At 43.1% G+C, this 26987-nt stretch overlaps 3 protein-coding genes across 7 annotated transcripts in view; 2 read left to right on the top strand and 1 right to left on the bottom strand.

Annotated features, from left to right (window-relative positions):
• Positions 1-2865: 2865 nt before the first annotated feature.
• Positions 2866-22951, top strand: SLC39A6 (solute carrier family 39 member 6). 3 transcript variants are annotated; one of them, XM_085539835.1, is made up of 11 exons: positions 3097-3233; positions 3593-3723; positions 4332-5069; positions 6673-6853; positions 7104-7273; positions 8208-8420; positions 9960-10029; positions 11697-12074; positions 15022-15102; positions 17712-17902; positions 18610-22951. In XM_085539835.1, the coding sequence occupies exons 3-11, from the start codon at positions 4341-4343 to the stop codon at positions 18760-18762; spliced, it is 2166 nt and encodes a 721-aa protein (XP_085395961.1). In that variant the 5' UTR covers positions 3097-3233; positions 3593-3723; positions 4332-4340; the 3' UTR covers positions 18763-22951. The 3 variants fall into 3 exon arrangements, with proteins under 3 accessions (XP_015710648.1, XP_085395962.1, XP_085395961.1); XM_015855162.3 differs by lacking the exons at positions 3097-3233; positions 3593-3723 and adding an exon at positions 2866-3018; XM_085539836.1 differs by having other exon boundaries at positions 3053-3723.
• A 199-nt stretch (positions 22952-23150) lies between these two features.
• Positions 23151-25755, top strand: ABITRAM (actin binding transcription modulator). 2 transcript variants are annotated; one of them, XM_015855157.3, is made up of 6 exons: positions 23555-23631; positions 23707-23758; positions 23949-24078; positions 25152-25228; positions 25318-25387; positions 25456-25755. In XM_015855157.3, exons 1-6 carry the CDS (start codon positions 23574-23576, stop codon positions 25588-25590), a joined length of 522 nt encoding a protein of 173 aa, XP_015710643.1. In that variant the 5' UTR covers positions 23555-23573; the 3' UTR covers positions 25591-25755. The 2 variants fall into 2 exon arrangements, with proteins under 2 accessions (XP_085395963.1, XP_015710643.1); XM_085539837.1 differs by lacking the exon at positions 23707-23758 and having other exon boundaries at positions 23151-23627.
• CTNNAL1 (catenin alpha like 1) overlaps positions 25397-26987 on the bottom strand; it is a 51007-nt gene continuing 49416 nt past the window's right edge. For both annotated transcript variants that reach the window (XM_015855156.3, XM_085539834.1), the window contains exon 19: positions 25397-26939. In XM_015855156.3, the coding sequence (XP_015710642.1) occupies positions 26778-26939 (162 nt within the window). In that variant the 3' untranslated portion in view covers positions 25397-26777. The remainder of the gene's footprint in view (positions 26940-26987) is intronic.

Here is a 26987-nt window from a genome sequence, read left to right on the forward strand (position 1 = left end):
CTACACTGACAGTTAGCAGCCCTGCTTCGTGTGAGAGTGAATCATCACTCCCTTCCCTGGGCTCCACAGCAGTTATCACATACATCCATTGTACTCCTCCTCATTCACCTTGTTTCCAAGGTGAAAAGATTGCTGACTCCTGGAAGCCTCTCCAAACAGAACAAACAACAGTGGCGTTGAGGGTGGTCCTTCCCATCTCTGGAGCACCCTTTTCAAGGCCTGGAGCCACAGGTGGCATTAGAGCTGCAGGCACAAAATGGATCAGAAGCAGCTGAGATGCTGCTGGATGTGCTCTCTGCTGTGTCTCTAAATGATGTCTTATAGTGTACAATACACTCATTGAACAGTCCACAAGGGACACCAAGACACTTGTTTTATGTAGCCAGGTATTTATATAGCTAGGTATGGTCAAGAGTTCCTGGCTGGACGTGTTTTCAGAGTAAGTCTTGGGACAACAGCAAGAACAAAGCCAACACAAGTGCTTTGATTCTGGCATGAGGTAAACTTACTGAGATAATTTCAAGTATGAGAAAACAGATTTGGCCTCAAGTTTTACTGCAAATAAGTTTGTTTCCTTTAAAGGATTGTTTTTACTACTCCCTTTTTATTTTTATTTTTTTCCTGAGTTAACTACTCAAATTAAAATGGGAAGGAAAAGAAAAGGGCAGTGTTTTAGCACCAAAGACCATTTCCCTGTGACCTAGAGCACTGGTGCTTAAATCTGTGAATGACCTTGACAGGATGTGAGAGGAGATAGCAGATTTGACACATTGAAACAGCAGGAGACAGCAGATAGCATTCAAGAGGCTGGAAAAACACGCTCATCATTTAACATCTGTATTTGGAAGTAATAATAGTAATAATAAACTATAGCAAGCAAATATTTAACGCTGGCAGCTTAGGCATAAACTTTATGTCACTGCAGTATCAGAGGCTTCTGGTCAATGTTATTCATGCAAAGGAAATTAGCATAAATGAAAAAATAATACACCCATCCTGTATTTTGCATCCTCTTACTCACACACAAGGGAAAAAATGAGTAAGGCTGAGGGAACCAGTATTTTCTCCATACTTCAAAGCTAGTATGGAATGGAATAAATCCCTAAGCACCTGATCTGCTGCTGTTTCTGGATCTGTTCACAAACCATAGCTCCATTCTGCCCTCCAGTCAGCCAAACCTTTGAACAAACATGTTTAATTCATCCAGGCTTGGAGGTATTAGGTATGGAGATCTGTAATGTGAATCATCTGACAAGCCAGGGGCACTGACAGTGGCAGCAGAAAACAGAAGGAGAAAGATGGCTGAGAAGAGACTGGATGTTAAGTTCAAGCTGCTGGCGATCAATCAAGAAAAGTCATATTCTAGGGCAGGATTTGGTACTGCCCTCACACTCCAGCAAGCTGAGAGGCCTTGACAACTGGTGACATGGGAAAGCCAGATTCAAAACCATTTGGGATGTGTTAGCAGAACAGCACCCTGTGCCACAGTACTATTAATGATGCAATGGCAGAAAGTTTCTGCGAATGGTACAGGAAGAAAGGAGAGATACCAAGAGCCTACTGCCAGGGCATATACATGTTATGGGGCTGCGGTCACTTAAGAGGGGTATTGCAAAGCAGAATTTAAGAAACACAGGGCATCTATCAGCTTGCAGCAAGTTTCAAGCCCATCCTAAGTGACCTCCATCCTTTCTTACTTTCTCTGTTCACTTGTGCATGAAGAACAGTTTTCTTCTGCCAGATCGTTAATTATAATGACAGATTCAACCAGTGTTCGCTGCAGCACCCTTGTGTATGTCACCAAAGAGTGACACCGCTTTCCATTTACCCAGGCCTTTTGCTTACAACTCATCAGTCAATTTCTCCTCCACGAACACATTTCTCACCCATACCCTGTGCAAGTCCTCCTTGAGGACTGTGAGTCCTTGTGGTGGGACCGCTCCCAGGAACCTCACAGAATCACACGGAATGACCCGGGTTGGAAGGGACCTCAAGGATCATGTAGTTCCAACCCCCCTGCCCGGCAGGGCCACCAAACATACACCTTTACTAGATCAGGTTGCCCAGGGCCCTGTCCAACCTGGCCTTGAACACCTCCAAGGACGGGGCATCCACAACCTCCCTGGGCAGCCTGTTCCAGGGCCCAACCACTCTCCTCGTGAAGAACTTCCCCCTAACATCCAACCTAAATCTTCCCTCTTTTAACTTAAAACCATTTCCCCATTTTAAACCTCAGGAATGCTATTCTATCTGATGCTTTCTCTTACACTGCGAGTACCATCAGGTATTAGGAAGGATTTCTTCTCATACAGAGCAGTGAGGCAGTAGCACAGGCTGCTCGGGGAGGTGGTGGAGTTATCGTTTCTGGAGGCACTCAGGAACTGCGTGGATGTGGCACTGAGGGATGCATGGTGGGCATGGTGGGTTGGGGTTAGACTAGGTGGTCTTAGTGGTCTATTTCAACCTTAAAGATTCAGTGATTCTACGGAATGGCTATTAATTTCAGTTAGTATTGCTAGACCTGTGCAGCCTGAGCTGGTGGGTGCTGTGTGGCCCTGCCCACAGCAGGGGGTTGCAGCTGTGCGGGGCTTTAAGCTCCTTTCCAACCCAAGCCATTCCCCGATTCACCACGTTTAGCTCACTTTAACTCTCTTTAGAACACTCTGCACCTCTCACGGAGCAGCCCAACCACTCCCACACCCAGTTACGCTCTCACACACCCAGTTAAGCTCTCAGATCCAATCCCCCCCTCAGCACACACCCACACCCAGCCCGGCCCGCCTCTCAGTCCCTCTCCCGCCCACAGCGCCCGCCGCCGCGTGACACAGCCCGGCTTCTCCAATGGTCTCCGCACCCGGAAGGGGCGGGGATGTCGCTGACCCGCGTGTGCGTCGGCTGAGGGGCGGCCGCGGGTGGGGGTCCCGGCGGCGGCCCGCTGTCTAACGTTGGCCGGCATCGCGGCCTCCCCATCTCCGGTTCCCTTCTCTTGCGGTGTCCGAGCTGCGGGGCAGCGATCGGGTAGGCGTGTGCTGGCTCCTCTTCGCGGCGGGGCGGGGCCGGGAGCCGCGTGGCGGCGGCTCGGGGCGGGGTGCTGCCGGCTGAGGTGTGGTGAGGCGGCTGTCCGCGCTGTTTGGCCGGAGATGTGAGATAGCGGCGTGTGGAGTAACTGCTGGGGAGTGCCAAGTGCTCGGCTCGTTGGTCGGGGGAGAGCTGTGAGAAATCAGCGTTGCAGGGTTTGGAGTTCTGGTTTTAAAGCAAAAGCGTCTAATTTATAATATTCCCTGCTAATACGAGTTTGAAACCTGAAAAGATACGTTTTCTTTTTTAAGCGTGAGGAAGGCCGTGTATTAAGCTCGGTTGGCACGGCTGTGAGGATGCTGTCAGCGTTTTGCCCAGGGAGGCAAACCACCTTTTGCCCAGGGAGGTGGTGGAGTCTCCTTCTCTGGAGATATTCAAGACCCGCCTGGATGCCTACCTGTGTGACGTGGTGTAGGGAACCTGCTTTGGCAGGGGGGTTGGACTTGATGATCTCTAGAGGTCCCTTCCAACCCGTACAGTTCTGTGATTCTGTGATTGTTTTCTCTCGTGTTAGTGAGCTGCCTCAGGCCGAGCTGAGCTGAGCTTCTACCCTGAGGAGTGATTCAGGCCGGGGAAGTTGCTGTGCTGTGCAGCTCCATCCTGTGCTGCGTGAGGCTGCACGGCTGGGAGGGCCACTGTGTGCTGGCAAGTCTGAATGGCTCTTCTCTGGGTACTTTGGTAGCATCAGCCACGAAGATGATCAGGGGGCTGGAGCACCTCCCCTATGAGGACAGGCTGAGGGAGTTGGGCTTGTTCAGCCTAGAGAAGAGAAGGTTGTGGGGTGACCTCATTGCAGCCTTTCAATACCTGAAGGGAACTTACACCCAGGAGGGGAGTAAAATCTTTGAAAGGGCCGACAATAGCAGGACACGGGGAAATGGTTTTAAGTTAAAAGACGGACGATTTAGATTGGATGTTAAGGGGAAGTTCTTCACGAGGAGAGTGGTTAGGCCCTGGAACAGGCTGCCCAGGGAGGTTGTGGATGCCCCGTCCTTGGAGGTGTTCAAGACCAGGTTGGACGGGGCCCTGGGCAACCTGATCTAGTAAATGTGTATGATTGGTGGCCCTGCCGGGCAGGGGGGTTGGAACTACATGATCCTTGAGGTCCCTTCCAACCCGGGTCATTCTGTGATTCTGTGATCAGTGAGGCTTGTTTGCTAGTTCTGGAAGTATATTGCAGATTAAGACATCAGTTTTATGCAAACGGATAACCTTTCTTAATTATTTTTCTTTTCCCGTTTAATGCCTAATAGGACACTGCAATGGAGAGTACAGTATCTGTCACATTCCTCGTATCGTTTTTCATACTGTTGTGTGAAAGTTATCATCATGGAGTGGAGACGACTACTGTTGTGCAGACACTGGAGAGAACATTTCCTGAAAAGGCAGCTGGCATTAACGATGACATGGCAGGATTAAGGCAGAAGCATCACCTTCAAGAACTTTTTAATCGTTATGGAGAGAACAACTCTCTGACGATCGAAGGATTTAGAAAACTGATCCAGAATATTGGGATAGATAAAATGAAAAGGATTAGAATAGATCATAACCACGATCACGACCACAATCATGATCATGATCATCACCTTCATAATAACCATATTTCCTTGAGTAAAAATTCAGAGAAGACGGCTTGTCCGAACCATGAATCTGATGCTAACAAAGACCCCAGGAACAATCATTCGAAGGAACCTCATAAAGCAGAGAATGTAGACCATCAGCACAACTTTGTGCACAGTAAGAATGCTGTTAATGAAATAACTGGGTCGATCAGCACCACTCCCACAGACAGCAGTTCCGAACTGCAGAATTTGGAACCTGCAGAAGGCAAATCTATTGCTCACGTAGGCCTGACTGGTTCTAACACCGTTAACAACACAAATGGAAGTTGGCTTGCAAACACCAAGTCAAATGAATCTCTTGTTTCTCCGAAGGAACTGGAAAAAGGAAGTTACCTGTATTCCAAACTTAAAAACCCAAATAGCCAAGAGGTGAGATGCTCTGTTGTGTACTGGGAACTGAGGTCCATTGGGAGCATTGTTAGGCCTTACTTGCTGGGAGCTTAATGCTTAACTGGGTCCAGGCTTTACAGTGTAACTGTGCTCATAGCCAAAACATGGAACAATAGCTTTTCTTGAACCTAAACTCGTTGTTTTGAAGAAGTGTTATGATCACAAGCTCAGAAAATACCCATGCTATCTCATTTATGTAATATTATGTAATATATGTAATATTCTTAAGTTATTTTTAGAAGGGGGCATGTGTTTGTATTAAATATGAACACATGTTTGCTTGTATATACTTATTTACTTACTCTAAAATACGTGATGACGCTGAAGAGCTTTGTTTAGGCAAGTATATACGTGTTAGCAATACTCAGTGGGAAAACTCCCTTTACTTCATGCAAAAGCAGTGAGGGAACTTCAAGTACCCAAGGCACCATGAAGTGAATACTCAAATACTGCTTTCCTGAGATGAATTTCTTGCCACTTAAGTGCAGCCAGAAGTCATGCACACATGTGACTGTGTCTATAGAGCTTGTACTTCTCTGCAGATGGGCAGGAAATAAGTACTATGTGCCCCTGACTTGGAAATAACTGAAGAAGAAAAGTTTGCTGCAAAATGATGCCCGTTATTTTAAGATAGTGAAAAAGTGTGCTGATAAAGTCAGTCTTTTTATTACAGACAGTTCTGTTTCATGATCTTTCTCCACTAAGAGCTTTAAAAAATACAAGCATCCTTCTGGAGTCTTAATTATGTGGTTATACGTGGGGACAGGACTAGGGGTAATGGGGTGAAACTACAGCATAGGAAGTTCTGCACAAATGTATGGAAGAACTTCTTTACAGTGAGGGTGACGGAGCACTGGAACAGGCTGCCCAGGGAGGTGGTGGAGTCTCCTTCTCTGGAGATATTCAAGACCAGCCTGGACACCTACCTGTGTGACGTGGTGTAGGGAGCCTGCTTTGGCAGGGGGGTTGGACTCGATGATCTCTAGAGGTCCCTTTCCAACCCCTACAGTTCTGTGATTCTGTGATTATTCTAGTTAATTCAGAGCAGGTAGGTGCAGCGTTTGATTAGTGGGTGCTGTATGTGTGAGTAATTGCTGCATTCTGTACAATCAGAGCAGAAGTGTTGCTGTGGGAATCAAGGGGAGGACTGAATCCTATAGGTCATGGGGTGGGAAGTTCTTTATTGAAGGAGAAGTGTATGGTGGTAGTGCTCTGTGGAAGACGTTCCATGGTAGTGACATATAACAAAGCTGAAGGCCTTTTTGTATTACTTCCTTACACTGCCTCTAAAACAGAAGTGTTAGGTTGTTTCTAATCTCAAAACAAACCATCTGTCCTCCTTGTGTTGAGGATGTGTGATAGTCACGCATCAGCTGTCAGCCCTACCCAGTTTGCCTTCTGGGCCAGAAAAGAGGATGGAGGCGCACTTCTTACTGAAGTGATTTGTTACTGCTTTGTAATTACTGTCCTTATAGTGGTGGTCATGTGGGATTGCTACTGATTTCAGTTGAGATGGGCTATGCTGTCATTTTAAGATACAGTATTTTGATTCTGACTAACTTTAAGAAATGTCTTTCTGCAGTGCTCCAGTGCCTCAAAGCTGATGCAGTCCCATGGAATAAGCACTGAAGTATTGTTGTCTGCCACAGAATTTAGCTATCTCTGCCCAGCTCTTATTAATCAGATCGATGGGAAATACTGCATAGTCCATGCAAGTAGTGAAAAAGCTGAAACTCCTCCTAAGGGTTATTCTCTGCAAATAGGTAGGTTATTTTCTTTCTAATGTGGAATAAAAGCCTGCTCAAAACCCATGTGTGTTATGAATTTCAAAGCTGAAAGAAGCTCATGATTTTTCTTTTAGCGCTTCTTATCTTGCGTAGGTATAAATCTGTATGGCCCACTGCTTAACTGCTGCCTAACCAGGTGATAAGGTTATTTGATTTAAAAAGAAATGTTAAGCAAACAACATCTCACGTAGCAGTTGTTTACATCTTCTTTTTCTTCTTTTAACAGCTTGGATTGGCGGCTTTATATCCATCTCAGTCATCAGTTTCCTTTCTTTATTGGGGGTAATACTGGTACCTTTGATGAATCGTGTGTTTTTCAAATTTCTTCTAAGTTTTCTTGTGGCGTTGGCTGTGGGGACTTTAAGCGGAGATGCCTTCTTACATCTCCTTCCACATGTAAGTATCAATTACTGTTTCGTTAGTTATTTCAAGAGGGACATACTGACAGCTGGTTGTGCCTATTAGTGGTGGTTTCATTAATTAACGTATGCTAGTAAGATAAGATTATTTACTAGAAATATTATTTTTTTCTCCTAATAACTTCCTACTTGGATCTGTTTCTATTATTTCTGTCAGTCTTACAGCATAAAATCTCACACCCCTTTCTCTCAAGCTGTATCCTGTTTTCTCAGTCATGCATGCTGCCAAATCATGCACAGTTTGTTGCCCACGAGAGTTTTGCATAAGTGTTTTTCTAGCCTCTTAATGCAGTGTCATCTCTTTTTCTTCCCTCCGTCAGTTTCTTGAACATTATAGTCAGCAGAAATAGTTCAGTGCTCTTTAAATGGGGAATAGAAAATCCAGTTTCATGTTATCAGACATGTATGTTGATTGCTTATCCATTGTGATGTTTTTTTATCAGAATTGAACATTTCTAGTCCTAAACATGACTTAATAAGCATGTTCTGTTACTAATATGTGATACGGACAATAAAGTTGGAATATGTTTGTAACATTTCAAAGTTTCTCAAAGCTCTTGATCCAGCTTCCAGGTAAGATGTACAAAACAACAGGTTTCAGAGCCCTCTGAGTTCTTTCTGTTTCTGTTAGTCTTGAACTTTCCACATGAGGCCACTGAAAATCTAAATGTATATGCATGTGTGCATTATACCTGCAAGCAGCTTCACTAAGAGAATGAATGCCAGGACTGTTCTCCGTAGTTTCTGTCAAGAGATTTTCCTTGTAATTGTTAGAAGCTGTATCTAGAGCATCTATCCCATTGTAAGTGCTCAGTCTTCAAGATCTGAGGAATGTGTGCAGAAAGTTTTATATGTTTCTTTTGTTGTCAGTTCAGAATATGATCATTTTCCCCTCTTGCTTCTCCCTTTAGTCTCACGGAAACCACCACCATCACCATGAAAAGGCTTCGCTTGAACAGAACAAAGGTCCTCTGTTCAAGCATCTTGTTTTTCAAAGTACAGAAGAGAGTGCTTACCTGGATTCTACGTGGAAGGGACTTACCGCGCTGGGAGGCTTGTATTTTATGTTTCTAGCAGAGCATTTGATCACTTTAATAAAGCAGTTTAAAGACAAGAAGAAAAAGGTAGAGAAACAATTACTTTGAATTTGTTGTTGCATGGTAACTTCTGGGTACACTTTTATAGAAGCAGAAGGATTGTGTATATTGTTATTGGATATAGTAGCAATTCCTGACTTGATTAGCGCTCTGTTTTACTTCTCTTGGTGACTTTGATGCTTTCAGACTGGGTGGTGGGTGGTTTTTATTTCTTTTGCTTTTTTTTTTTTTTGTGGTGATGTTTGGGAAGAGCTTCAAACTATCTCCTTAACCAGACAGGCAGTATGTGTGGATTGTTTAATAAGCACACGGTTATGTTTTAAGTTAGAAATTTAAGAAGTCATTGTTCATTATTGATTTCTTTCTGACTTCTCAAGGAGATTATAGAATTAGGTAGTTCTTTAAATTGTTCTTTTAAATCTCATGCTGGATGAAATAAGATGTCCTCATGCTGAAGGAGTATTTCCACAAAATAGGTAAGAGCAGCAGTCACTCCTTAGGCAACTCAGCATCTGACTGCACTGTAGAAGGTGACAGAAGGTGATGTCTTTAGGTGGCATTCTGCTTGGAAGTATCATCTTGCAAGTTCCTCTTCTCTCTTTCAAAGCGGTACAGCAACACAGCCTTCACTTTGCTATGCTGTGTTTTATCTGGAAGGTGTAAATAATAGGTAATAGGTAATAGTCTTATGCGGGTTGGAAGGGACCTTAGAGATCATCGAGTCCAACCCCCGGGATTTGAGCCCCTGTGTAGCAGAGCGGCACTTCTACCACTTGCGCCACAGGGGGGATTCGAACCCGGGCCCTCCGGTGTTGCAACGCGGCATTCCTACCACTGCGCCACCGGTGCACAATATTAATTGATTTGAGTGAGTTGTAAACACTAGATCAGCAGATTCAGTGCAGAAGTTGTAAGTTCATTTACTTGAGTCCCAGCTGGTTCTGTTGGTGTGGTTGATACTGGAGTAAGCGAAACCAGCTGTGGGTGACAGGATGACTTCCACCATCTTTAGTTAAATGTATTCACAAGGAGATGATGTGAAGAGTTTCAAGCAAAGATAGTATTTCCTGTATCCTTATTGGTCAGCCACTGAGAATGGATTTCCTGTTGGGCTAAGGCACAAGGCTTTCTAGGAAGCTGTTGATCATAAACTTTTATGATACTGATGTTAGTGAGCAATGAATAGGGATTTTTATTTGGCTTTTCTTCAGTATGCCAGTGTTAAGCACTACATCGATGTTACAGATCTAGCAGAGTGGTTCTTGTTTAGCATATTTCTGTGTTTTTTCACTTATCAAATGAATCCATCTGTTTAATCCCTCCACAGAAGTACATAGTATTTACTTATTCGCGTTCATTTTTTCACTCTTTTAGAGCCTGGGGAACTTCTGTCTTTTTACTGTACTTAAAAGAGTTTCTAATGTTCCTCTTCTGCCTCCTTTATATGGCTTCCATGTTGTCCTCTTTCTGTGCAGGCTGCATAAATGTTGTGAATATAATGTTGCTCATGTATATCCTGAAAATAAGTAAAATATTCATAACTACAGTATTTTCTTTTGGAATAAGAAAAAAAACGAAGATGATGGAGAAAGTAAGAAGTTTTCAGCGAATGAAGAAAAGTTAGATACAGATGATCGTAAGTCTCAGTAATATCACCACACAGTTGTTCTTGTGCAACAGCACAGCTTAAAAACGCACTGTATCTGATTGACGGCAGTTTATTCATTTGATTCTTACTGTAGGTTGAATCGCTACCTACTTCCAACCTATCAAACCTTTTTGAAGAAGACAGTGGATTCGGTTTAGAAATGAGTGTTTTGAAGTCATTCTGGGAAACTCTACTGGCTATGCCTGTTGCATGTGTAGATGTACCTAATGACTTCTACACTTCTCCTATTAGACTGCTAGATGTTGGATACAGAAGTCTAAACAATAGACTGTGCATATTTTACATCCATTTTTTTTGTGTGTGTTTGATTGTTTATTCTTAAAGTTGATAATCCATAATCCAAGATGCTAAAGTACTTGATTTGCAAATGGTCGGATGTCCTGAAGACCATCTTGCAAACAAAGCCACACCTCACTAGATATTTGTAGGCTCTTGTAGCTAAGAGCAGCTTCCAGTTCTTCCAGGAGATAATTCTGTCTAAAGAAAGAGATCTCAGCAATGCAGGAAAAGAACTGCAGGCAAAGAATATAACAAGACTGGAGAGTTTGTCAGATCACACAGAATCACAGAATGACCTGGGTTGGAAGGGACCTCAAGGATCATGTAGCTCCAACCCCCCTGCCTGGCAGGGCCACCAAACATACACATTTACTAGATCAGGTTGCCCAGGGCCCCGTCCAACCTGGTCTTGAACACCTCCAAGGACGGGGCATCCACAGCCTCCCTGGGCAGCCTGTTCCAGGGCCTAACCACTCTCCTAGTGAAGAACTTCCCCCTAACATCCAACTTAAATCTTCCCTCTTTTAACTTAAAACCATTTCCCCTAGTCCTGCTATTGTCAGCCCTTTTGAAGAGTTTACTCCCCTCCTGGGTGTAGGTTCCCTTCAGGTATTGAAAGGCTGCAATGAGGTCACCCCACAACCTTCTCTTCTCCAGGCTGAACAAGCCCAACTCCTTCAGCCTGTCCTCATAGGGGAGGTGCTCCAGCCCCCTGATTAAATAGTCAATATTAGCGTATTGTTTATGTTCATAAGAGGACACTTCACTTTCTATGTTAATATTCTTGTGTGTGTATTCGCAAGTGCTGAAGCTTAACAAGTTGTGTATATTAATTATTTCCATACAAAATACAGGGAGTTTGCCAGAACTTTGCATAATGTGATCTCGTTCTCTTGCATTCTTACTCTTTAGCCCAAAGATTAGTTAATGCATTTCAGCCATTTTTGTTCTGAAGCAACTGAACTAACAGCTTCCACTCTGTGAAATTTGGCCATGGAGCCTAATGCTGTTGTACTTAAATTGCACCGTGTCTTAGATTAAAGGTTTGGGGTTTGGGCTTATTTTTCCTTCTTTGATGTTTTAGGACACATTTTTGGCCACAATACATGGGACTGCTTTAGTGTTAGGAGACAAAGATTTTTATTGCTATGACATAAGAATTTCCCCCAAAATCTGATTAAAACAAAAATTGGTTGTGGAAGCTTTTGGTCCGGCACTCTGGGTTATCAACTTCAACTTTTAGGCTTGCTAATTTTTTTTTTCTTTACTCTCACTTATTGAACTTGCTTGTTTTATCTTTTCTTCCTGGATTACTTTAAAATTACATAATATTATGCTATGGGTTTTTGTGACAGGGTCTGAGGGCTATCTTGGGACAGACTCACAAGATCCATCGCCCTTCATTTCTCAGCAGCCAGCTGTGCAAGAAGAAGAAGAAGTCATGATAGCTCATTCTCATCAAGAGGAGGCTGATAATGAATATGTATCCAGGGGCTGTAGGAATAAATGTCATTCCCACTTACACGATACTCTTGGACAAACAGATCATTTGAGTCATCACCACCACGACTACCATCACATTCTTCATCACCATCATCATCAGAACCATCATCCACACAGTCACAGTCAGCGTTACTCGCGCGAAGAACTGAAGGATGCTGGAATAGCAACTCTAGCGTGGATGGTGATAATGGGAGACGGACTGCACAATTTCAGTGATGGCCTAGCAATTGGTAAGTGTTGGTTTGGACACAGCAGTTCTGTCAGCTGTGATTGTAGCCAGGTTGTTGCTGCCACGTGTCTTACTTGTACAAGTCTTCCGAGGAAGGTTAGCAGTGCTTTTAATGTTCTAGCAGCATGTAAGTAAGGCCTTTTTGGTATGACAAATGAACAGATTAATGTTTGTGTTTTGGTCACCAGGATTTGAGCTCTTGGAGCCTCCTTTCTGGAGGGAAGATTTGATGGTAAAACTGAATTATAGAAAGTGAAATTGAATCAGTAATCATCCTTAGTTCTTAAACTGTTTTTTCATGATCTTATATTCAGTAATTAGCACTATTCTGTGTAGTGGTATTGTTGTTTGGTTGGGTTTTGTTTTTAGCTATTGGATTGGATTCATTACCAGCCCGTACAGAGTAATAAAGAGTCAGTTCAGCAGGAACGATCTTACTGCCTAGACAAGTCCATTCCTGTTTTAGAAGGAAGCTGGATAGTAACTGTTTTCTCACAGCAGTGTTTACAGCTATTCGGATCCAGTCAGTTCAAAGGATAATGTGAGAAAAGACCTTCTGATTTAATCTTTTATTTCTTTATGAAAGCTGAAGCATGGAATGTAAGTTTTCTAGTAGATGAGTTCTGAATCTGTGGTAGAGAAAAGGATTTGCATTCAAATTATGGGCGGAATCAATTATCTCATAGCATTACAGAGTGCTGTGTGTGCTGTGATACCGTGTGCCCCGGTGGCGCAGTGGTAGTAATGCCGTGTTGCAACACCGGAGGCCTGGGTTCGAATTCCCCTGTGGCGCAAGTGGTAGAAGTGCCGCTCTGCTACACAGAGGCTCGAATCCCAGGGGTTGGACTCGATGATCTCTAAGGTCCCTTCCAACCCGCATGAGACTGTGAGACTGTGTGAGAGGGTTGGAAAGGAGCTATGATTTAACAGTTAAGAAAAGAAAACTAGAGAGGCCTGTAAAAGCTTATTGAACAAGTGAGAGCAATAACCTTTAAAAGTTCTGCCACGTTCAGACTAATGAAAATGGAGATTTTTATTCTTTTAAGTTCTGGATTAGTTTGAAATCACCTATTTGATGCTTCTCCCATACTACTTACAAAATATTTCTGCTTATTTATATGAAGACGTGAACATCTTCTGTGAAGAAAAGTGAAGGGCTTTCTGGCTAAACCTAAGTTAGTTCATTTCATGTGATTGCTGCTATTGGTAACTTCCCTCAGTTACTTTTTCCCTTAAATCTCTTGTGATTTTTATGTGGCAATGAGAGCTGAAGTGCTTTGATTTCCATCATGGAACAGTTGCACTTTAAGAAATTATGCTCTGTGATTTCAACTTTCTGTATAGCTTCAACTGAGTAACTCAAATGCAGAATGCTTTTTGTTTCCATACTAATCTTACCTATATTTTTTTATCCTATTTTTTGAGAGAATTGAGGAGCCAAATATGTTTGTAAAGTCCATAACACTATTAAATCAACCTCTTGAGGGGGAGTATCATCAATCAGATACATTAATATAATACTCAGTTTGCTGAAAATGTGTTAAAACATGAATAGTCAGTGAAACATAAAGTCAAATATTCCTGTTCTTAAGCTTCTCTTTTGGTTGTTATGTATGTATGCAGTATACAGCTTTGTCAGCTGTTTCAGTAGTTGGTAACACAGTCAGGTTTTGTATAGTTTGCCTTTGTGGCCACGGAATTAGATTTACCTTTTGTGGCTTAGCTTGATTCTCGTATTTTTACTTTCTTCTAATAACTGATAAGACCAAAAACATTGTATAAAGGCAGTGATGTAGAGGAACTCCTAGATTATTGAGGATGCAGGCACGGGAGAAGGTAATTACCTTCTGCTTTCCTTATCTAGTCTCTTCAGGAACTGAAGCCCAATTTAATTCTGATGAGGTCTCCTGTCTTAAGAGATAACTGTAGCTGTTCTGTCTCTTTCAAAATCTGACTCAAAAACCATAAAGTAGCATTTAGAAGAGAACAGAGTGATGCATAGAGAAGATTGATAGTTTTCACTAATAGCCTCTTTAGCTAGTCAAGTAGCAGTAACTTGTCACTTATGTGTTAATTACTGTGTAGACTGCAATGACTAAGTGTTTTGGAGTGCTGTGTGAAATACTCTTGTTGAGGTCTTAAATCAAAATAGCTTTAGTCTTGCACACTGCAGCTCACTGAGTTGAACTTGGAATATAGAACCATAGAATTGGGTGCTCCTCAAAGGTCGCTTGAATCACAGTGCTTGGAAACACTTGGTTGGGCCAGTCATGGATATACATAGCCACACCTTGGAAACTTACATGGATGGGTGTTTCTCCCTTTCTGTGAACAGCCTCTTCAGCTGTTGCACCTCTCTCTTAATAATGAAGGTTTTCATTATGTCCAGCCTGAGCTTCTGTTTGTAATTTGCAGCCTTTCTGACTTGTTATCCATCACTCTTTTGAACAGCTAGGCTCCTGCTTTTGTATCTGCACTGAAGGTGGCCATGGGCTGTTTATTCTAGTGAAGGGGAAGTTAAATAACTCCTCAAGCTATTAGACCACGTGCTGTAGGCTTCTGATTATCTTGTAATCCTGTGGGCAACATTCACATCCACCTTGAACTGTGTTTTAGGTTGTCTGTATCTCTCTGTGCCAGATCAGTTGAGTCTGGTGGCCACCACACCATCATCAAGGTGGGCTCCAAGCTGTGGACTTCCCTGTGAGATAGCTCTAGTTTTCAAGTCTGCCTTTGGTTTGCTTTAAGAGGTTTAGAGGGCATTGTGTTGCTTTGGGTTGACATATAACAATCTTAAAAACTTCGGTGATATTTCTAAGTGCTTGCTGAAACATAAGTAGATTTGAGTGAGAATAATTGTACGTCCTAACCTAATAAGCAGCTGTAACGATGTGTCAGCACTTGTTGACTGAATATGACCTAACGTCTTTTTTCCCGTCTTTCTGTAGGAGCAGCCTTTACTGAAGGCTTATCAAGTGGTTTAAGCACATCTGTGGCTGTGTTTTGCCATGAATTACCCCATGAGCTAGGTAAGACATAAATATTTCAGTCTGCTGCAGCCACCCAGGTACTCACAGGTGCACTCTGGGGAATTGTAGGTTATTTTATTCTGTGACACAATACAGTTTTTTGATAAGTCAGTGTATAATTGACAAATATACTGAGTGGTGTGGTTAGTATCTACAGATCGATGATCGTGGTGGAAAGGGATAATTGAAAGTAAATGAAAATGCTCACCTGTGTCCTAGGCTAGCAGGAAAACTTCAAAAGGAGGGATCTCTAGGAAGAGATCCTTCCCCAGTGGCAGTCAGCCCTTAAATGAGATCTAGGAGAGGTGCAGCCAGGCTCCACCGCTTCCAGTCACACAGCTGAATTGCCTTCACCTGTGCTCCCAGGGCTGACTCATTGCTTGCCCCAGGTGATCAATCAGTGGTTCAGTCCGTGATTCAGCAATCCTCATACAGTCAATTTCAGCCATATCAGACTGTCTACTCAAGTATACTTTTATTTTAAATAATGTTTATGAGCTGAATTAATACTCCTTTTAAAAATCTAAACATCTCTACTACCATGTTTAACTCTCTTGTAGCTATTTACAAATTGTTCTGCATAGTTTGTAATTCTTATTCTTCATATTATGGGTAGTGAATGGTGGAAGAGTGCATGATAGTGATTGCTTTACTTACGTCTGTTCACTTTTAATCTCATGTGCTGTTGAAATTAGCATTACAATTAGTCAAAATCCTTTGTGTAGTATTGTCCTGCTTTTCCTTTTAAGTCATATAAAGAACTGAGGTAGTTCCTCCCTTAAATTAGAGCTACTTAAAAATATTTTAGAATGCTTTCTTTTTTAAGTCTAAGTGATCAAAATTCATGACTGCAATTTCGTATAGCAATGCCTATAATTTTACTATTATGCCCTGCTCCTGAGAGCAGGACTCAACTTGGGTTGAGCTCTGGAGAAGAAGCAGCTCAGAGGAAAGCTTACCACTCTCTACAGTTCCCTGAGAGGAGGTTGTGGTGAGGTGGGGGTCGGTCTCTTCTGTATATTCATCAATAGGATGAGAGGGAATGGTCCCAAGTTGCGCGGGGGGGGAGATTCAGGTTGGATGTTAGGGAAAATTTCTTCTCAGAAAGAGTGCTCAGGAGCTGCTTGGAGAGGTGGTGGAGTTACCGACCCTGAAGGTGTTCAAGAAACAATTAGGTGTTGTACTGAGGGACGTGGTTTAGTGAGGAAGTGTTGGTGATAGGTGGATGGTTGGACTGGATGATCTTGGAGGTATTTTCCAACCTTGGTGATTCTATGATCTCCTTTCCAATTGTTGAAGCATTTTGATCGTGTAGCTGATATTTCTGTCATAGTCACCATGGTCTTACATGGAGTTCAGAATGAGGAGAGAACATTTTGCTTGCTCTTCTTAAAGTGGTTTAATCCTCTAGAAAGTGAACTGCTCAATTACATTTAACAGAGCTTGTAAGCCAGCGTGTATATATCAAAGCATTTATTAAATGATACATCTGGCTGTCTGTACAATCATGTTGTAGAAATAAATTACTTTCTCTGGAGAACATACGTGGTTTTATGGCAGGGAAAAAATTATCTTGTTCATCTTAATATAAATTCTGTAGGAATTGCACTACTTGTATGAAGTACACATACAAGGTGTCATTAATATAAGCATACAGAATAAATTCATGTCATACATCTGCTGCTTTGGATTCAAATGTTGTATTTGCTTTCAGACAAGAAATCCTTCTAAAATTTAAATCCTGCTATTTTGGCCAACATGGAAAACTTCCTGTCGAAACCTTGTTTAACAGAGAACATGGAGTGGTGTAGGAATATGAAACACATTGGGCTAGCTGGTGTTGACTGGGGAAGAAATTGGTTCATACTGTTCTTACTGCTAAGCAATGTTCATAACGTTCTACCAGTTAATCATAATTGTACCATCTCCTGGGAAAAGATGTTGCAACAAACTTCTCAACTCCACTTTGGAGACTGCTTTTAATTATTGTAACTGGAGAGAAATTACTTGTTTTTCAATACAGACAGTTGTTTGTTTTTTCCCAAACAATAAGCTTGCATTATTTTACTCTCTCTTGTTTAGATACATTATACTGATTTTTGGACAGATTTCTACTCTAAATGATGGGAGTTCTTTCTGGCTGGTAACCGATCAGCTTTTCAAACAAAATTAAGGCTTTAAGGGTTACTTACAGATTAGAGAAGACTTCCCAAATTTAAGAATGCTACATTTAATATAGTAAGAAAAGTTACTAAGTAAAAGGAATCATCTCAGTAGCGCCGATTATATCAAACAAGTGGGAATAGTTTGTTTTAGGAACTGACCTGGGGTGTTCATACATATCAGGTAGTGTAGTGTTTTGGTTGAAATACAGACTACACTAAAAACTCTTCCTTTCAAAAATCATGGAAATTTAAGGCTGTGAACTTACTGCATTTGTGTTGTTCTTGTGTACTTTTAATAGTTTTCCCACTGTTTTCTAACTTTATGAAGAAAAACATAAGGCAAATGACAACTTTATCACTTAATCTTTTAAGAAAGAGGAAATGTAAAACACTGCCGTGGCTTCCTGGGAGTGTGAACTTCTGTTCTGTTTTCTCCTGCTGTAGGAGATTTTGCTGTACTTCTAAAAGCTGGTATGACTGTCAAGCAGGCTGTGCTTTACAATGCGCTGTCAGCAATGTTGGCCTACCTTGGAATGGCGACTGGGATACTTATTGGTCATTACGCAGACAATGTTTCCATGTGGATATTTGCGCTTACTGCTGGCTTATTCATGTATGTGGCGCTTGTGGATATGGTAAGTGGTTATGTTTACATATCCCGTGTTACACATTGCATAGTGTAAGAATTGATATCAATTAAACTTTGATCGTAGATAATTCTGCTCTCTCTCCTCCAACGTTTCTTTGGTGCTTGAAGGTACTGAGAAGTGCTCAGTTAAGTGTCCAGGTGCAAGATTGCTTGTAGTTAGGTGAGCGTTGGTGCAGATGGTGTGCAAATTGTAGCCTTGCTGGCTTTCTCCACCACCAAATGCGGTTTGGATTTTGCAGCATATCGTTAGTGCTTCTTTTGGTGAAGCCAGGATTGTATTAAAATCTCTCCTGTATCTCAGAATTATTTTTGTACAGAAGTACAAAGTGCTTAACGGATGTTCATGGCAGTGTAAGTGTTGTTTTAAGAATATAAAATACTTGGTGTGGCTTGATGAAATCAGCTGGTAAATAAGCCAGTTGTTTACTCCAGGTGTAGTTAAGGCATCAGCGTAATTATTATGGAAACAGTAATTAGACCACTACCAATTCTCTGTGTATGTAAATAGCTTATATGAGAGCAGACAGATAATATTATTCATGTTGAGTTACATCTGATTCATGATGTAGTATTAATGCAGCCAACAGAAAAGTCTTGAGGGGTAAGACTGAGCCGCCATGTGCCACATCATTGAAGAGCTGTTCTAAATGACTGTTTATTTTGAAGGCATTTAACGCTCTCTTGTTTGTTTAGGTGCCTGAAATGCTCCACAATGACGCTAGCGACCATGGATGTAGCCGCTGGGGATACTTCCTGTTACAGAATGCTGGGATTCTCTTGGGTTTTGGGATAATGCTGCTCATCTCAGTGTTTGAACATAAAATTGTATTCAGCATAAACCTGTAATCTTTGCCATGTGGAGCTCGGTGTTAAGTTATAGCTGCTAGTTGTTTTTTTTTATTCCATAATGGTGGGGTACGCTTGGTATAGTCTAGGTATTTCTGTTGGTGTGTTTTGTTGTTGTCCTTGGGTCTTTCAATCCCCCAAACCTTTTCTCTCCCATAGCAATGAGAACTGTAAGGATTTTCACTTGGAATACGGTATTGTGGCATAGCATACGGTATACGGTAAGCATACGGTACTGTGGCAAGACAAACTCAATAAGTCATAGTGAGTGCCAAATCTATTGATGCAGTGTCACCTGTGGTGGGGGCCAAAGTGTTTTTGTGAGTTTATTTACAGTGTGTAAATATGTGCAACAGTGGCATTTTTTTTAACTTCATGTTTTTGTTGGTATAGAGAAACAAAATGTCAGTGGTTCTCATCAATCAAAACCAGTGAACAGAGAGCACAGTGAGCAGCGTAAAACAGCAAAGACGCATGCAGTAGGTAGCATGGATTTATACTGGTCACAACTGATCTCTGTCCACCTTGTTTGCAGGGGGTGGCAGTGAGCTCACTCCATCCTCTTGGTGGTGCTTCTCCTTGTGGATTCTGTTTCCTATTCCAGTTACTTTCTACTGCAGATGATTTCAAGTGAAATTGGTTGATTGAAGCGTTTATGACAAGTATGTTTCACCTGCTTCTTCCCTGCTGATGGAAGTTACTCTTCATTGATTCCTCAAATTGGCAGTAACAGTAGGGCTATTACATCATAACAGTGTGGCTGTAGCTGTAGTATACTTGGATACTGTTAAAGAGACTTTTAAAGTAGCGTTTTATCACATTTATGCTGTTTGAAATGGTGAAGTTATATCACAGTTCTTGATATCGTGGGGAGTAGTGTTAGCAGTCCTTTGCTACAACAGCCTTGATTTAGTTTGGGAAATGGGATGACCAGGAAAGCTGACTCCTTCTAGTTCTGCATAACAACATAAAATAAACCTGTGCTTGCAGAACAGTTATATCCTTTCAGCTAAAGCTGGAAGACCCAATAGGGAAGCAGCATATGAAGAATAACCCACGTGTACGTGAGTATGTTTACTCAGGTTTACCAGACTTTTATTCAAACTCCTTTCCACAGTGATGGAATGCTGTTCTATCAATGTTTCTGGAGCAAGCCGGAATAATCAGCAATAGATCTGTTCAGGTTTTGATGCCAGTGCTGCAGCTCATACTAAAGGCTTAAATAAGAATAGATTTTTTTCAGGCTTTTGTGTAGTGAATACTTATTCTTTCTTTTCTTTTTTTAACTCTGAATTAAGATGGCTTGAACTTCATTTCTGTCTATTCTTAAAAGTACTCTCCAAAACAGTGGAAAATCACGGGAGGAAAATTAGTGTGCTCAGTAAAATATTTACAGCATCTGAATTTGGGAGCAGAAGAAAAAGAAGCAAATCAAGCGCACTTTTCCTATCCCGCAAGAAGTTACGTATCTAGAAGCTGGGAGAACTGTGCCGATGATTCCCTTGCAACGTTTTCTTTTTGAAAGCAGAGTGAGCAGAGCTCGTTATCATTCTCCGGGTTGCCTGATCTGTGTGGGGGACCTCAGCCTCAAAGGAAACGCTTGTTTCTTGGATCTTCCTGCAGTCAGCATTTGGCCAGTGTCTTTGGAACAGGATTTGTCTTGTTTCCTTTTGAAGTCAGGAGGCAGAGGAAGGTTAATGCATCCTAAGGGGAAGCACTGAGGTGTGCTGCAGTCTTATCCAACGCCAACAAATCTGCCCGTTATGAACCTACGAGCAGTTGTTAGGAGAGGAGAACAGGCTTGTCTTTTAGAGCACTCATTTCATCTCTAGCTGACAAAATACAGGTGCATCCTTTCCCTGCATCAAGTGCTTTACCTTTTTTTTTCCCCCTTTCCCTTTATTCTACACTCCTGCCTTTTGGTTAACCCTCTGTACTTCCTTCAGAAGCGCACCTCTGAGCAAACAGCAGATGGAGGTTGCCAGAAGGGAGTCCTGCAGTTGGTGGTGCAGAGGAACCACACCGTGGTACAACAGCCATCTGCTATGATTTTGTAGCATCTCCTTGATCTGCCATTCTGTGCTACCTCTGCTCGCTGGTTCTCACAGCAGTCTTAGTCTCATGTTCCCAAGACTGAATTAGAAAAGTAATTTATTATCCCACCTGTTGCTTCCCTTTCTTCCCTGCTTATAAACTGTTAGCTCACTTGAACTTGCTCTGAAGAGAAAGTGACTTCAGTTTCTTTCAAACAATCTAAATTCTTATGGCACTTTTGCTCTTACCTGTGTTAGGACTGTTTCCAAGCTGTCATAGTTAAAGCTGTGCCTACAGCCCCACAGCCGATCTTTCTCTTTTCTTCGCTACCCCAAGTACTTGAATGTCATCATCTTTGACTCGTAGTACTGTAGTAGAGACTGTTCGGTCTCTGGCATGTGCACATCACAGCCACCTTCTTCAGAAAAACAAAACAAGTCCTAAAGAACACTCCCATCCCCTCATACCCTCATGTCAAAGCTGAAGCTTCCATGCCTTGACCAGTTGGTGGTGCCTTCTCTACTGACCTCTAACCCGAGTTGTCCCACTCAGTTCAGATCTTAGAACGTGGCCACTCTTCTTTGTCTGGAAGTCTCTTCTTAGCATTGCCAAATTGCAGTCAGATGTACCTGACTTTGGTTGTGCCCTGTTTAAGCAGGTCTCGCCTTTCCTGTGGTGATGGCACCAGTCGTTAGAGCTGATGTGCCCCAGTTCTGGCTGCTGCATTGCTTCTCATGAGCAAGATGTGTTCCCAGGCAGAACGCTTGGCAAGTCTTCTCTCCCCCTTCCCTCTGAGCCTCTCACAGCCCTGTTACATGCACAAACACTGGAATCTCCTGGTGGGTGCTGTAGGGTTTGGGGGCTCTATTGGTTGTCTTTTGCCTTCTGTCCCTCACCCTCAGCCATCAGAGAAACTGAATGCGCTCAGTGCCTTGGTTGTGAGCTATTTCAGACATGGGTGGCTCCTAACTCAGTTTGCTTTGAATTCTTGTGGTTTCTGTTGGCCTAAGGCCTTAATTGCTGAAGTCAGAAGATGACTTCTCTCATCTGTGTGATAGATGAGAGACAGGAAATGGGCACATGGCTGTATCCCCTATGAGATATTTAGATTGGTGACTAAATAAATCTACAGCTTCTGGTCTGTGCTTCCTGTCAGTTGCTGGCTGGCTTGCAATGAGAGAAACTGACATGAAAATATCTGCATATCAAAATACATTACTAATAGATCAACCTGACGAATAAAACTGCCTGCAGCATGTGTGGGAAGGAGGGTGAGATGAGCTGGCAGTGAGTACTTGGGTGGGCTGGGTGCTCCAGCACATTTGTCTTTGGTGGGCAAAGCACTACGTGAGGAAACCAAAGATGCTTCACAACGTGCTGTTGGTAGCAGCAAGGTGACAAAGCTGGCCCATGTTTTCATTGTCAGCCTTTAGTGGAAGCAAAGGTCCTACTTCTTAAAGGTACTTGCGGTGAAACTTCTCGTGCTTTGATAGAAGGATAGAGCAGAGCCTCTAAGCTGCCTTTTATTTTTATGCATTGATGTTTCTGAGCAGCTTGTGGTAATGTGCCTGCCTGCTGTGGCTGATAAAAGAGAGCACCTTTTTTTGTGTCCTTGTTAACTACAGTACAGAGCTGAGTGTTGAATGCAGCTGTATCCGCCTTATGTAGTGCTTGTGCTGACCCTAGGGCAAACAGAGCAAGGAAGGGTGGACTCTGATTTTCATCGTGCCACATTATTCTTAAGCTTTTGGCTTGTGTGTGTATATAACATCAGTCATGTGCTGTCCTTACTTGCAACAAGAGTTCTACTGCACAGATGCCAGTCCTTGCCTAAGTTCTTGACCTGCCTGGGTCAAGCAGCATGGCTGTTCTGTACTGATGGGAGATATTGTGCAAGAGCACAACGAACTGTATTTGTTTAAAAAGCATTCAAGGCTACAGGGTGTAAATCCAAGTAGCTGCTTCTGCTGCACGAATTCAGAGTCGAGCATAATTACAACTTCTGTGGAAAACTAGTTTGTTCTGGTTGCCACAAATAGAAACCATGTTTTCATGCCATGTGTTCTTACTTGAAATGTGATTTCGGTACGTTTAAACAATGGTTATAGCTGCCCTTGTATTGCTGTGTGCTTGATGGAATAAACCACTGAACAAAGAGCTGTTTCTTGTGTTTACTTGGAACCCCACAGCAGTTTGGGTTGGAAAGACCCACCCCGTGCCATGGGCAGGGCTGCCCCCCACCATCTCAGCTGCCCAGGGCCCCATCCAACCTGGCCTTGAGCACCTGTAGGGATGGGGCACCACAGCTTCTCTGGGCTGTGGTGCCTCACTGCCCTCTGGGGAAAGAATTTCCTCCTACCATCTACTCCAAATATCCCTTATTTCACAGCTATTCCCCCTTCTCCTGTCACTATCACACCACGTAGAAAGTCTATTTCCCTCCTGTTTATAAGCTCCCTTTAAGTAGCAGAAGGCTGCAATGATGTCTCCCCACAGCCTCTGCCCTGAACAAGCTCAGTTCCCTCAGCCTGCCTCCATTGCTTCAGCTCCCTGAGCAGAATCGCGCCCTCCTCCGAACCCGCTCCAGCCTTCTTTTGACGTGCTGGGGGCCTGGACTCAGTACTGCAGACGGGCCCTCACAGCCTCAGCTTTTTCTTCCACTTAGGAAAGAGCTTTTAATTACGCGCGATGGCGCCGTGCCTCTACCACAGGGCGCCGCTCCACAGCCCGGTAGGCAGCGCGGGGCGGGGCCGCGCGTGCGCCTTGCGAGGGGCAACATGGCGGCGTGCGAGGCGTTGGGCGCGGCGCGGTACTTCACGCGCTGGTACAAGGCAGGTGCGGCGCGGCCGGGAGGGCGGGATGGAGCGTGTCCGGGGAGTCACCCTCACCCGTGTTTGTGGGCTCTCGCAGACGTGAAGGGGCGGCCGTGCGAGGATTTCTGCGTGCTGCAGCACTCCAACAGGCGAGTTGGCGGGCGGGGACCCGGCGCCCTCTGGTGGCATCGTGCTCCCCGCCTTCCCCCCCCTCAGCTCTGTGTATCGAACGGCGGTGTGAGGGGGGTGGGGGCGATGCCCGCAGCTGAAGCCTGGTTGTAGGTATTAAAACTCTACTGCACCGCTGCGGCACGGTGACTGTCGTTCTTGTTGTTGCAGGATCTGTGTCATCACGTTGGCAGAAGCCCACCCTCTTCTTCAGCATGGGAAAACAATCACAAGTATTAATTACCAAATCAGTCCCAACTGTAGCAGGCTTCAGAATAAGGTCTCTGGGAAGTCCAAAAGGGTACGTAATGTGTATAGCATGCAGAGGGACTTAAACATCCCTTAATAGATCCCTTAACTTGTTTTCAACCAAATGCTAAGGATTTGAGACTTTTTTTTCTAATCACAGACCCCTGGTCTGTGACAGGATGGGGGGAAATGGCCTCAAGTTGCACCAGAGTAAGTTTAAGTTGGATATCAGGAAACACTTCTTTACAGAAAGGGTTGTTAAGCACTGGAATAGGCTCCCCAGGGAGGTGGTTGAGCCACTATCCCTGGATGAGTTTAAAACCATTTGGATGTGGTACTCATGGACATGACTTAGTAGAGGGTTGTTAGGGTACTTTGGTTGGGTTGTGGTTGGACTTGATGATCTTGAAGGTCTTTTCCAACCTGAGCATTTCTATGATTCTATGTAAGTAAGTATAACCGTGGAACCCATAGTCACAGAATCACAGAATCACAGAATGACCTGGGTTGGAAGGGACCTCAAGGATCATGTAGTTCCAACCCCCCTGCCCAGCAGGGCCACCAAACATACACATTTACTAGATCAGGTTGCCCAGAGCCCCGTCCAACCTGGTCTTAAACACCTCCAAGGACGGGGCATCCACAACCTCCCTGGGCAGCCTGTTCCAGGACCTAACCACTCTCCTAGTAAAGAACTTCCCCCTAACATCCAACCTAAATCTTCCCTCTTTTAACTTAAAACCATTTCCCCGTGTCCTGCTATTGTCAGCCCTTTTGAAGAGTTTACTCCCCTCCTGGGTGTAAGTTCCCTTCAGGTACTGAAAGGCTGCAATGAGGTCACCCCGCAACATTCTCTTCTCCAGGCTGAACAAACCCAACTCCCTCAGCCTGTCCTCATAGGGGAGGTGCTCCAGCCCCCTGATCATCTTCGTGGCCCTCCTCTGGACCCTTTCCAAAATCTCCATATGTTTTTTGTACTGAGGGCTCCACACCTGGAGCTGTAGCTATCACACCTCCTTGCTTTGTTCTGTAACAGCTTGTGATGTTGCTGATGTTTATGAAACTATAAGAAGAGCCGTAATTAACTGTAATTAAGAACATGTATGTATTTTTTTCCCCATTCAGGGAGCTCAGTTTTTAACAGAACTTGCCCCGCTCTGCAGGATCGCTTCATCAGATGGAGAAGAATATACCATTTACAGGTAGGGAATACACCGTTTACAGGTAAAGATTTGCACACCCCCACCCTGACACACTGTGCACTTATTACTGAGTTTGAACACTTCTGCAGTTGCATACGAGGGCGACTGATAGAAGTGAATGAAAACATTCTTAGCAACCCAGCACTTCTGCAAGAAAAGGTGAGAAGCTTTTTAGCTTTTAGCCTTTATTTTACTACTTCAGTGCTAACATTGTTCCTCCATTGTAGCCGTCAACCGAGGGATACATAGCAGTGGTTCTACCCAAATTCGAAGAGAGCAAGAGCGTAACTCAGGGGCTCCTGACACCAGAAGAATACAAGGAGGTTTTATCGAAACGTCAGAATTCTTCTTCAGGAAGTTAATGATACAGGCAGCAGCTATGTTTGATGCTAAATAAGCTGCTTGTACCCAGCAGCTTTCATTGCATTGAAAGGGCTGCATTTATAAAAGTGGAACTTCACGTATTTGTTTTATTCTTGTATGAAATGGGGAAAAATAGTTTGTATATTAAAATCTGTTTTCTCTCAGTCGTAGTACGACATGTTTTTACATACGCACAGATTGATTTTGGAGAGTGGTTGTGTTCCAGGGACCTCTTTGCTCTTGGCTCAACGCAAACATAATACACAGAGAAAAAGCACAATTGAGCTGTCGGGTAATTTAGCCAAACTAATACAACGTGGGGTTTGACAGCAGTGAATTGAAAACAAAATGCAATAGGAGCCTGCCTATGATGAACAGATAACCTTGAAAGCAAGCATTTCACATCAGGTTACGTTTCCTAGCACCCTGAAGTCAAATAATGCCCTTTTTACAGACGTTTCTCATAATCAGTATTTACTTCAATGTTAAATGCTGTAAAGTCTACATGTAATACTTCAGTGGTTCTACATGCAATTCAAATCCTGCTCAGTACAGTTTAATCATAAAGGAAGCAACAACTGCCATCTACAGACAGAGACAGTGAAGGAGAAAGGCTTTGAGTCAAAAGTGTTAATCGCTTAGAAGTACACTTTGGAAATAGGAATAATGCCAACCAAACTAAGATTCAGCGCCAAGCTCTCGCAAGAGTGTTTTTTCTTAGGACTGAACTTCATTGTAGGTATAACTAACCTTAATTTCAGTGCTTTAGGCCACAGTGTTTCAGTCTACATTCCTGAATGGGCTTTATAAATCCATAGACTGAAATGGGCCAGAGAGGAGTTTACAAACGTCAGCAGTAGTGTTACATAGAGCACAGGGTTCTTTGTGTGAAGGGTCTGTTAGCAGCATCTTTGGGTTGAAACATCCATTAAGACATTCGTAAGCATGAATTACAAAACCAGTATCAATAGGGAGCGTAGGAAATTCACATTATGAAAATACATAATGATTACACTAGTTGGTGCTGTCATCGTTAAGTAACAGGACATCTATTAGATGTGACAAAGGTCAACAGGTTTAATTCAAATTAACCTGGGTTGACTTTCCACAAATGAAAGCAAAACTGAGAAACTTCAGCAAGTGTTATTTTCCCTAATGGAGCTTCTGCAATTTCTAAGTGCTGTAATTACTTGCTCTCTAAAAATGTCATTTTAGCCACGTGATTTTCCAAAGACTTGATACCAAACATCTCCACTCTTCTTTCTGGTGCGTGTGTGTTCATACCGCTTCGTGTTCTGCCTTCTCTCCATGGGGGGGCAGGTTTGAGATAGCCGTTCCCTGCTTTATTCTGTGTACAAAGACGACGTAGTGTAAAAAGCAAGCAAAAATATGCAAC

The sequence above is a fragment of the Coturnix japonica genome, chromosome 2 (assembly GCF_054131305.1).
Source record: "Coturnix japonica strain WE chromosome 2, WE-NBRP24, whole genome shotgun sequence".
In the NCBI taxonomy this organism is placed as follows: Eukaryota; Metazoa; Chordata; class Aves; order Galliformes; family Phasianidae; genus Coturnix; species Coturnix japonica.

Excerpts from the sequence above, each read along its gene's own strand:
- SLC39A6 (XM_015855162.3), top strand. The coding sequence starts at position 4,341 with ATGGAGAGTACAGTATCTGTCACATTCCTCGTATCGTTTTTCATACTG. Across the intron at positions 10,030-11,696 it reads AAAGTTAGATACAGATGATC|GGTCTGAGGGCTATCTTGGG; the intron begins GTAAGTCTCAGT and ends TTTTTGTGACAG. Across the intron at positions 15,103-17,711 it reads TGAATTACCCCATGAGCTAG|GAGATTTTGCTGTACTTCTA; the intron begins GTAAGACATAAA and ends CTCCTGCTGTAG.
- ABITRAM (XM_085539837.1), top strand. The coding sequence starts at position 23,485 with ATGGCGCCGTGCCTCTACCACAGGGCGCCGCTCCACAGCCCGGTAGGC. Across the intron at positions 23,628-23,948 it reads ACTTCACGCGCTGGTACAAG|GATCTGTGTCATCACGTTGG; the intron begins GCAGGTGCGGCG and ends TTGTTGTTGCAG. Across the intron at positions 25,388-25,455 it reads CAGCACTTCTGCAAGAAAAG|CCGTCAACCGAGGGATACAT; the intron begins GTGAGAAGCTTT and ends CCTCCATTGTAG.